The sequence below is a fragment of the Manacus candei genome, unplaced genomic scaffold, assembly GCF_025592945.1.
Source record: "Manacus candei isolate 608988 ecotype Guabito, Panama unplaced genomic scaffold, ASM2559294v1 h1tg000015l, whole genome shotgun sequence".
NCBI lineage: Eukaryota > Metazoa > Chordata > Aves > Passeriformes > Pipridae > Manacus > Manacus candei.
Window position 1 is genome coordinate 17,445,010 of NW_026138063.1, and position 11,799 is coordinate 17,456,808.

General features: G+C 42.1%; 1 protein-coding gene across 7 annotated transcripts in view; it reads left to right on the plus strand.

Annotated features, from left to right (window-relative positions):
- DOCK10 (dedicator of cytokinesis 10) overlaps positions 1–5,326 on the plus strand; it is a 122,986-nt gene extending 117,660 nt beyond the window's left edge. For all 7 annotated transcript variants that reach the window (XM_051781413.1, XM_051781419.1, XM_051781415.1 and 4 more), the window contains 4 exons: positions 373–563; positions 1,248–1,348; positions 1,693–1,831; positions 4,609–5,326. In XM_051781413.1, the coding sequence (XP_051637373.1) occupies positions 373–563; positions 1,248–1,348; positions 1,693–1,831; positions 4,609–4,728 (551 nt within the window). In that variant the 3' untranslated portion in view covers positions 4,729–5,326. The remainder of the gene's footprint in view (positions 1–372; positions 564–1,247; positions 1,349–1,692; positions 1,832–4,608) is intronic.
- Positions 5,327–11,799: the final 6,473 nt, after the last annotated feature.

The window sequence follows — 11,799 nt, forward strand, 5'->3', positions numbered from 1 at the left end:
AAACATGTTTAATGGGATGTTTTGAGCTGTTTGAAGTTCTGTATGGACTTGTAATTTGGTGCTTTAGCTCAGAAGAAGAAATTTGTGGATTCTACAGTCTCAACAGTGAGAACCTTTTGCCACCTACTTTGTGACAGAGCTTGGTAGCAAACATTGAATTCAAAAGGAAATGCTCTTCCAGCACCATGTACATCAGAATTCAATTTGGACCTGCTGTGTCACTTCCACTCATTTGTTGTTTAAAACTTACATTTTATGGATTGATGAAGATTTTGGCAAAGTTAAAAGTTAATCTTTTGACTTCATTGTTTTGCTTTCTTAATTGTACTCTTGTTGGGAGAATTCTCTGATATATTTCTTTCCTTTGAGTAGCCAGCCACTTGTTTCCTTACGTGAAGAAGCGTATTCAAGTCATAAGCCAAACCAGCACAGAGCTGAACCCTATCGAAGTGGCAATTGATGAGATGTCCAAAAAGGTCTCAGAGCTCAACCAGCTTTGCACAATGGAAGAAGTGGACATGATCCGACTGCAGCTCAAGCTCCAAGGAAGTGTCAGTGTCAAGGTAATGACAATTTGCCTTCTTTTTTCTCCTTTTTTTTTCCAATGCTTTTACTTAAAATTTTATGTTGATTATTATAATTTCAGATATGTTTTGTCTATTTCATATATTTGGTCATATCTTGTGTTCCAGTGCTGTTGGAACCCGCTCTAAAAATATAAAGAAATGGAAAGCTTTCCACTAGTGTAGATCACTGCTGGACATATGTGCAAATATAACTACTTCAGTCAAGTCTTCTTTAAATAAATGTTAAGACCTTTCTAAAATGACCATCATATGTCACTTCAGAATACAGCCCAACACACAGCCAAGCTTGCAGATTCTTTAATGAGAGTTTTGTTCAGATTGACTGTGTCATTTTCAATTTAGGAAAGTTGGGACTGGGGAGAGGTACATGTATTTCACGTACCCTCATTAAAATGTCTTCAAACAAATCTGTGGCTGTCTAGATGGTTAACTAGTTGGGGACTTACAAAGGCCAGCAGGGATCTACAGCTTGTATGAGGCTGACCAACCCCCTTTTCTTCAGCAAAACTCTTCAACTTCCATCCAGGTTACAAGAGGAGTGAGGTGATATTCTTCTCACAGGCTTGGTTGCCTGAGGACAGTCTCCAAGCCTTGGAACACAAGAGAAATGACAATGGAATGGCTTGCTGCCTGTACCTAAGCTGTGTGTTTTTCCCCCAGGTAAATGCTGGACCAATGGCTTATGCTCGAGCTTTTCTTGAAGAGACAAATGCTAAGAGATATCCTGATAATCAAGTTAAGCTTCTGAAGGAAATCTTCAGGTAAACGTTAATTTTAGGCTTTCCACCCCCTGCATAGCACATAGTATGCTCTATAGAGCATGAGTAGATGTGGCACAAAAAATTAGGCTGAACTGAACCAGCCTAATTTACATCTGCATTTACCCTATCTTACAAATCATTCCTAAGAAAACATTAAGTTTTGGGCTATCCTTGGAGCCTACATTCCTCTGAATCTGAGACTGAGTTCTGAAATTCACTTCCAACAAGTGTAATTTTGCAAGGGAGAGAAGAGATACGGTACTGTCTCTATATAGATATAGATAGATAGTTTTTTTATTATTATAAAATTTGTATGGTTGTTTTTTGTGTTTTTGTACTTGTAGGCAATTTGCTGAAGCATGTGGACATGCTCTTGATGTCAACGAGCGCCTTATTAAGGAGGACCAATTTGAGTATCAGGGAGAGATGAAGTCTCATTATAAGGACATGCTCAGCGAGCTCTCTGTAGTTATGAATGAACAGGTCAGATCATCTATTTTGGTGCTGGTTGGGCTGAACGAGGGTGGCTGATTGTGTCTTCTAGTGACAAAGGAAGCTGTAGAGCAAAATACTACAATGCAACAGTCACTGCGAAAACAGTTTACTCTTTTGTTTGTTTGTTTCTTCCCCTCTCTCTTTTTTTAAATCCAAGTATATTATGTATAATGAATCTGATCAACAAAGATCTGTCTTCTGCCTGTGTTGCTACATATTGAAAAGTTGAATGTTCATGGGGCTAAATGCTGACTGAGGTTGAGAGGCATACAAAGACAGTCAGTTTAAACTAGTGTTTAATGCTTTGCTTGCTTTGTCTTGTGATGTATTTAATTAAAACAGTAAATTGCTCTTAAGATGTAGCTTATAACTGGAGGAGGTATCTTTATAGTTTCTATTTATATTCAGCTTTCAAAGTAAGTTAATTTTTAATTTTTTTTTTTATATTTGAATACGCTATCAAAATAGATGCCATGTATTTCAGCTGTTAGTGGCTGCAGAAGGATGAGCACACATGGCTACTTTATATAAAGTGCATCCCAAAATTCTGAACTGGAGTCCAGTGCACACTTGCAGCTATTGTACTGCTGTGTCTAGGCAGATTTTTTTTTATTATGTTTTTTTGTTTTCATGAAATATTGAGTGATCCTGCATACTAAAGCACAAATTAAACCGTGCTTAATTATATCTCTGCATACTTATGTGTAGCCACCTTAGATTGCATCTAAGAAATAGTTCCTCTCTAGCAGTTAGGCTGCATTTCCAGGTGCCTGCAGCATCCATAAGCACTGTATGTGTAGAGTTACTTGGTTTAACCACTGGTATCAGTGATGGCATCTCACAGAAGTGTCTTAATTGGCACTTAATTGGCACCCCATTACACCATGCTGTATTATTCATTTTCACATATGAGGATAATAAGGATTGATCTGAATTTTTCACCTGTTGTTGTGCTTACTGTGGAATGGAGCAAGTTTTTCACTGGGTGTAAAGCTCATAATTTCTTGGAGGTTTGGTGTGTGCCAGGGTGGGGGTCAAGCTCAGTGGTGGTTACTGTTCTGGGAGTTGTGCTCCCTTCTTGTTTAGGTGTATAAAGATTTGTGAACTTCAAGCATTCCAGTGATTTTTATCATAACTAATATTTATCACTGCTATATTAAGTGTGTGAGTATTAAGGATGTTATTTGTTGCTCAGTGTTCACGCCTCTCTCATGGAAGTTATTTTGGTCATCCAGTCAGTGTGCAGAGGCAGTACCATATGTCCCATGGGAACTACTGTTCACCACAAGAATGGAAGATGAATGTTCAACTCAAATGAGGCATGAGCAGCCCATGAGTTTCAGCATTCATAAAACATTTGCGGAGTTCTATTAAATGCTTATACTTGTATTTATATCAGTGAGCTCTGAGTTTTCTTCACGTAAATGAAAATACTAAATGAAAATACTATATGATACAAAATTACTTGTACAAAACAATGCTAATGTGTAAAGTTAAGAGTTCATCCATCAAAAGTCAAAATTGTCATCTGTTTTACCAAAATCATCTGAATTTGAAAGTCCACACTGAAAACCACTTGCAGTCCTGTGGGGAAGCCTTAGAAGTGCCAGCCCAGTTTTTGTGGCAGCGTGGCTTGTTGGGAAAACTCTACTGCTCTTACAGTGAGCACATGAACTCCCTACTTCTGAGCTGAGCATTACCTCAGAGAAATCACATGCTTTAAACTGTGGTTGAAATATTTATCTCGCAATTGGAAAGCTTGAGGCTCTCTTGCAACTGTGCTGTGTGCTTTACAGCAGAACTATTTGCCATCTTTCCCATTGTCATACTCAAGAGAACTTTGTTTCTCACCTACAGACAGAGACTCTTTCATCACCATATGTTTTTCTCTTTTTTGTTTTGTTCTGTTTTTCTTTTCTGACAGCTCTGTCATGGTCCTTGCTTATACAGCTTCTCTTCTTCCCTGTCTAACATTTCCCTCAATACTATAGCCAAAAGTGGTATGTTCATTTTTCTTACATCTATTTTTTTTCTTTTAATGTCATGTACTTTCCTCACTTGCTGGTTTTTCTACCGGGTGTGTTTGTTTAGTTTCATGTCTAATTTCTCCCTTGCTCGGGGAGTTACAAAAAAAAAAAGAGTGCCACTGTATATGTGTGATGTGTTGTCCATGAGCAATGTTGAGAGGCCTGTTCTTTAGGATCCTATTTGTGAACTTTAGGGAGGCCAGTGGGGCAGCTCAACAAGAGCCTCCTAATGCAAAAGCTGCCCATGCTGCTGTCTCAGGCACTGATGCTGAGTGGTCACGTCTGCCTGAGTAATAACTGTGGTATTGACCCACAGCCCTGCCCAGGGATAGCTGGGGGTTGATGGCATAAGGCTATGCCCGGAGCTTTGTGAAGGGGAGAGGTTTCTCTTCCACTGTTGATGCTGCATGTGAGTTTGCAAAATGTAGATGACTTCTCAGTTGTGTTTGTATGAGAGTTGTGAGAGTAAAGCAGTTCAGGGAACCCCACAAAGCACCACTTGGCAGAAGCCAGTCACTCCAGTCTGGTCCCATTTTTACCCCCAACAAAGAGAATGTCATCCCTGTCACTGCAGCCTCCATTTACTGGGCAAAAGTCCTTTTCCTCTCTCAGATCCCTGACATCATTGTGTAATAAATAAAAAGTGGGAAATCCTTGGTTAGACAACAGGCACTTCAGACACCGGGCTGTTCAGATCTCTCTCACAGTTGCTTTTTTTTCCTCCTTTTTTATGAAAAGATTGCATACAAGGAGGACTCAGCAAAACATCAAGGGATGGAGCGCACATATTCACGAGTCATCCATAGAGTCAGCTCGTCTGTGCCAGCAGCAACCACTCCAGCAAATCCTGATGCTTGACTGCAGCGTGGGGAACATACGGCCTCAGGAAGATCTGGGGTGGCAGGGTTGGGGTTTGTTCTTTGTTGTTTGGGTTGGTTTTTTTTCCTTTTAGATTAATAGTACTGAAAATTAAGTTGATCACGGACAATACCAGGAAAAGGATTTGTGGGTTAAGATTTTAATTTATTGGAAGTCTTCAAGGTGTTATTTTTAAAAATGCGAGCTTGAGAATTTTTTTTTTATTTTATTGCCTGCCCCAATATTTGCACATTCCCTATCTTTTTTTTATGTTGTTGTCACTTTTTGGTTTTGAGCAGCCTTTATTAAGCCAGGCTGATTACAGAATTCCCATTGAACAGATAGGTACTCAGCAAACCCTAAGTTTGCTATAAATTATAATATATCTAATACTAAGTCCTAGTATACATATATTTTAAAGGTCAGAGTGGATGTTTTATAACATTTAAGTATATTGCAATTGTAAATAGAAGATGTGTAAAATATGTCATTTTTACAAAATTTAAAAAATATCTTTTTAGTTAATTATGACAGTACTAAGAATATGGATAACATTTCAGTTACCATTATATTAAAATATTTGTGTATGTGTATAAAAGCGTCCATAAAATTTTTTCTTTGAAGATCTCTGCATTCATTGATTCCCATGTCAGTTCTCTCCAGAGCAGTGGAGATCAGGATGCTTTCTGCATCCCTGCTGTCTGTTGTGTTGTGCATGCTGATAGGGACACTTATGACCATCTCCAGAACATGGCTTCACATTCTCTCCACAGCCCCAGACTGAGCCCACCCTGGGAAACGGCCTCGGTGTAGTTCTCCTACTTGAGGCCAAGAAAACGCTGATTTTCCTTTGAAGTTTGTAGTCCCAGATTTTGCTCAGAGCACTTTGGAAAACCGTGTGCCTCTAGTGAGATGTTTGTTTTGGTTTCTGCATCATGTTGGGATGAGGTGGAGCAGTTCTGGCAGCTCTTAGGAGTTCCCTTTAACCTCAGTGTTCTCACACTCTTTCATGTTCATTCATAGAAAATCCCTGCTTTCAGGGATCCCTGCTCATTGTGCCTATGTGTTGGGATTCCTCTTTCCTATGCATGCAGTCCCCATGATTCTGTTAAGCTGGTTTTTTTTTCTCTTTAGCTCATTTTCCCTGGAGAAACTCTGGTGACTCCCCAGAGGCCTCCACAGGTTCACGAGTATTTGTTCAGGGCAGAAGTCTGTGCTGTCTTTCTGCCTGGGGTTATCAGGAGGATTTTTCTGCTGTGTTTCCTCATTCTGCCCTCCTGTCTCTTCCCATAACAGCCCCAGTTTGCAACTGATGAATCTCAGCTCGAGTTGTACCCTGGCCCTGCAGGCCAAGCCAAGGATGGCATCTGAATTCACCCCATCTCTGTGCAAGGTAGAAGTGCCATCATCCAGCCTCTGCCTGCTTGCCGGTGTTTCCAGCACTTGCTGCTGTCCCACTGTCAGCAGATATGAGGTTTACAGAAGAAATCTTTGCTAAGGGTTGAAACCCACATGGTGTCCTTGCCTGGTGGGGGATGGAGGGGAGAGGTTGGGACAGGCACCCCGTGGATTGGGATGGCCCTGCTCCAGCATTAGTGCAGAGACAGCCTGAGCCCTCCCCTGGGAGTTGGTAAGAGCCCAAGTTCTCACCTGTGCTCTGCACACCAGCATCAACCACGTGGCTGGACAGGGAGCTGAGCTCCTTGCTCATCCTCACCTGGACAAGCCCAGCTCTGCTCTTTGGACACTGCACTCTTCAAAACCAGCAGTCTACTGAAAGGAATGATTTCTAGCCCAAATTTTAACTTGCTTTGTACCATATATATAGTGATAGATAAAGTTACCTGCTTGTTTGTATATATGGGAGGAACCAGCAATCAGTGGTGACAGCAGGAATGCACTGCACAGAGAGGTAAGTGGGCATCAAGTCCTCTTGTCCCTTGGTTTGTTGGTCTCCCTGGACTCGTTATGTGTTTATGATGATTTGTGTTTATGGATGGGTACTTCAGAAGCCATCAAGGTGATTTGGAGACAGACTGTCTCTAATTAACATTCACAAGAAATGAGCAACTACATCTGTTGTTGGGCATCTTTGGGAATAACTAGATTGCAAAAGTGTGGTTTGCACCAAGGGAATGTTGCAGGATGATGCCAAGCTGGTCTGAAGTCAAACTGCGGTCTGTAAAGCAGAGGTAAGGAAATCCCTGGATTATTTTCTCAATAGCTTGCACACGAAATGAGTTTCATGTGTAAGTCCGAGGGCTGTTGAGTTTCGTTTATTTTAAGCAACCAGCTCTGCAGGCCCCTCTGGGTTTTGAAAATCCAGCCCATATTCTGGGGTTACCTTATTGCTAGTGTTAAGAGATGCTCAGGCTTGAGTGTAGCTGGGTCCTTGTTCCAGATGGCTCTTCCTCTCTTGCTGTGTTCAAACACTTTAAACTTAGTCGGGTGAAAGCAATTAGCAAAAACATTAGCTTTGAAACAAGGCTGCAGCAGGGAGAGAAAACAAAGCATCAAACCATGGATGGTCCCAGCGTTTGAGGGGAGAGAATGAGAGAAATGCAGGAGGCATGTCAGGCTGTAGGATGATTACAAAGACAGGGTTTGGCCCTTCACCACGATAAAATTCAGTGACACAAACTGCAGAAGTCAGATGTGTAAGCACTGAATCCCACATCCACCCTGTCCATGGCACTGTAGGAAAAGGCTCTTCATACAATTGCTGCTTTTCAAACTCATAGGATTACACGAGGTCTGCACCTTTCTTTTTTTCTGCCAAGAGCTCCCCTTTGAGACTCCTTTTGTCCAGGGCTGCCACAAGATCATGGTCAGCTGTTCTCAGAGAGATGGTTTCTCCAGTGAATTGTTTTACAGTTTATTCTTACTTACACTTATTCCTCCAGCTGGAGGAGGCTCATCCCCCTGCTGCTGCCGGCAAAGCTGGTGAAAGATTCCCTTTCATCTGCGGAAGGAGATCTTCCCGTGTCAGCCTCAAATAGAGCTTCTTTAAAAACTTTTCAGAGTGCAAAAGAAATTATTCATGTTTGTTACTTAGTGGAAGGTCTCTCAACACCCCAAAAGGAGTTAAGTGTTATACATATTTTATGTTTAATCACATCTTTAGTGACACCCAACCACAACCAAAGGCTTAAATTTCAATTAGAGGGAGATGTATTAAATGTTTAATAGGAATCATTCCTTGCAGGGTAATTATATCTTAACATTCACTGGAGAGATGTTACATTGGCAACATAGTGTTCATCTGAACAGGAATATTTTTTTTTAAAACTTTAGTTTTGTATAATGTCCAAATGAGAAATGGGAGATGATCTGTACCATCCTGACACATTGCCCCTGTGCTGGCCATCCACAGGCCTGGATCTGGGAAGAAGTGAAATTACATCCATACGTAGCTTTAAATGGGGCTTTTTGGCTCTCAGCATGAAAAGTGTTGTTCTACATGTGCTGAGAAGCTCCAGGCTGCAGTACCTTTTACTTCAGTTTGAACATTTTTTTGAACTGGTAACCGACTACTCATTATGTCAGCTGTAAGTAATGGGAAGGTGAATCTTCAAGACAAAGTATATCTTTAAAGTATCTGCTATAGATTTGAATGCATTTACCAATTTTTAACAAGTTTGGTATGCATGCAAAATATTTTTCTCATAATATTTAGATAATCACAAAAATAATTAAGGCCACAACAAGCAAATTAAAGCCATGAAGTGAGCTTTGAACCTAGGCAGTTAAAAGGAACCTAGGATGTTAAAATCAAATATTGAATGAGAACAGAGAAATGGGATTTGGAGGAAAGCATTCAAAGCTGTAGAAATAGAAAAGAAAAAACCAAACAAACTATGTTTCTTATTTAAGAGAATTGTATGGAGATAAATAAAATTAATCCAAAAGGCCAAGCCCATGTAGAACTGTAACCATGACCAGGAAGAACCTTCAGCTTCCCTATCATTGCATCCCCTCTGCTTTTGCATGATCAGGAACCACTTGGCATGGACCTCTTGGCCCCACATGTGTTTCCTGCTCCTTCTGCTCCTTTCCTGCACCTTGGCTGTCTGGCAGCCACAGCATAGAATGGGCAGGGGTTTTTTTGGGTTTTTTCTTTGTGGTTCTTTTGCTTTTGCAGGGGCCCCAAGTACATACATCCCGACAAGAAGGGTCAGGGCTCCCTCTCTGGTGAGCACACTCTGTGCAACAGCAGAGAGAAAATCTGCTGTGGGTTTTTTGGGCTGCAGAGATGCAGGGGGTCAGCTCCTGTGCAGCAGAGCACCCACTTGGCTTCAGCTCCCAGGTAAGCCCTGTGATGGGAACAGCCACTCTGCCTGCACCGCACAGAACACGGCTCATGAGAGAGATCAAAACGTGAGCACCGAGTTAGGGACAGTGGGTCAGGACCTCCCAGAGATCAGATGTGCTGGAGCAGTGCATTTTCCAAGCTGCAAAGTCTGGGACATTCAGATTACAAGGCAGCAGGATCATTAGCCCCTGCCTCATTACAAACCCTGTGCAGTGGCCATCCACACAGCCCTATTCCCACTGCCTCCCTCAGGGCTGGGTCCCATCTCCCCTGTACTTCAAACATAGAATCCCTCTTACTGGAAAACACAACGGAAATTATTTGCTAATTAAAACTGAACAGAATAATTTGAGTTGGGAAAAGCAGGGGAAACTTTGGGAAATGCCAAATTGATGCTTTTGTTTCAAAATGACTTAAATCGGGAGTGTGCTGGGGTTTACTCCAAATGAGGCTGGTCCCTCTGGCTGTGCCCTCCCTGTGGAAGCCCCTGGCAGTGCTGCTCACCCCAGCAAGGGGGGGCTGCTAAACCAACCCCTCTTCCTGGTGCAGGCAGCAGCATGTACAGCAAAAAGGAAAGGGACACTCGGTACCATTTTTGGAGTAGAGGCTGTGACAGGACAGGGTTCACCCTGTGGTTCCCTCCCTGGAGGGAGTGGAAAGCCAGGTGGCCACCGAGACCAGGGTGGGCTCATGGCCAGCAGCAGAGGATGCAGGCCCCAGTCTGGGTGTCCACAGCTCTTCCACAAGGGGCCTTCTAGCATGTCTTTGTTTGCAGTCTGCAGAGTGGCAATGGGGAGGTGGTGGAGGAAATGAGAACATTATTATTCTTTTCAAGAAAAGTCCAGCACAGTTCCTTGGTGAAATATTAGCTATGGAAAATAGCAAGTAACTTTCCTACCTCCCAGGCATGTGTTGGAGTATTTGGAGATGAGGGAAAAAGTAAAACTAAAGTGAAACCAGCAGGGTTAGGGGAAGGCTCTTGCAGTGTCTAGATTGTCAGGCAAGAGAGTGGCTTTAAGGTAGAATGGTAGAGAGCTCACCTTGGAGAGTCTCCTAGTTTAGTAAGTGGGACATCTATTCCATATGTGTAGCCTCAAGATGCAAAAACATTGATACCTAAGCAGTTTTGGCTCATGGCACTATGGGAGGAGTTGCTGCTGCCCCTGTAGGGGTCCCAAACAGAGGTTTGGGATCAATCCTGTGCAGCCATCCACATCCCATGCCTTCAGGAGCATCTCTGGGGCACAGTGAGTTGAGATTCAGAGTAATGAGTGTCTGTCTTCCAGTAATGAGTGTCCTTCAGTCCTTCAGGAGTCGTAGCCCACATGGGATATGTGCATGGTTGCTTGTAATGCTTTCATTAAGTTGACAACGTACAGGTATTTTTGGAAAATTTTCAGTAATGCAAAGGTGCAATCATAATTGCATCATTTTTCTGTCCAGGTTGCTGAAGTTCTTCACGTGATTCTTAATTACTCACTAAAGCATCTTGAAGTTCTCAGTGTAAACAGCATCAGAGTATGAACATCTCCCCCTGAACAGCATCAGAGAAATGCACACTTCCATTTTTTCTGATTAATTACACCCCAGCTTATAGAAACTGCATTTCAGGTGTGCTTTTTGAGCTGTGCTCCCCATGTGCTGCTTCAGTTAACTATAATCACTCATTTTTGTTGGAGAACAGCTGTGAAGGTGTTACTTGCCCTGTGATGTCTTTTTGTGACCTGCAAATGCCCTATAGTTCTGAGTCATGCTTTAGATGTTTTTGCACAGATTAAATATGGCACGATACAGCTACAGAGATTCAAATATCCTCACGTACATTTGATATATGGTGTGTTTTGCTTGAGAAAAGAAAACTGAATAAAAAATAATTATTAATAATTTGAATTTTAGGCTGGATTTTCTGCTTGGGGCTGCTCTGTAATCAGAAGGCTCTTTCCCATGAGTGAGGGCTTGTTTTAATTTGAAAGCCATCGCAAGCTCTGTGCAGGTGACTGTGGGCCCAGTTGCAAGCTCCTCGTTATGAAAATCTCCAGCTGAGTTTATAGATTCTCTTGCATGAGGCACGGTTTTGTACTCTGTAGCATATGTTGTGCTTTCAGGGAGCTGGCATAAAAGAGACTCGTTGTGATTATTCCACACTAACTTGAGGATCCATTTAAAGGGACAGAGACCCAGAGCCTTGGAAATGCAACAAGAAGCCCTGAAGTGCCCTCTGAAAAGTCTAAAACTTTTCTCTAGCCTTGCTTCACTGCCAGCCCAGTCCAAAACCATAGCCAAGGTTTTCAGACATGACTCACGTATCTCGGTGTTTCCATTTCCCATGTTCAGGTTAATCCTGGTTTTTCGAAAGTATTGAGCATCCCCTGCTGGAATTCAGACCCCTTTCAGAAGCCTTCAATGCTCAAAATCAAAGCAGCACTAATAAGATATGAGGCTGTATACATCAGCCAAGAGGCTCAATGTGTTGCACAGGCGCTTGGCTCCCTGCAGGCACCAAAGCAAGCAGAGGCTTCTTTTAAGAGGGCTTGTGTGGGATTTTCTGCATCCATGTGGGTGTTAAGGCACAGGCAAATGGTCCTTGCAAAAGAAAAAGGGTGCTTAATAGACATTAACAAGTTAAACAATTACCTTTTAATATACTAATTAATAACTTTGTGCCATTGTTACCTAATGAGATTTTGAAACCTGAGAATGCTTTACACATATAACTGTTTTTTGCCATCTTGTTTTGGTTTTGGGAGGTTGTGCAGCTT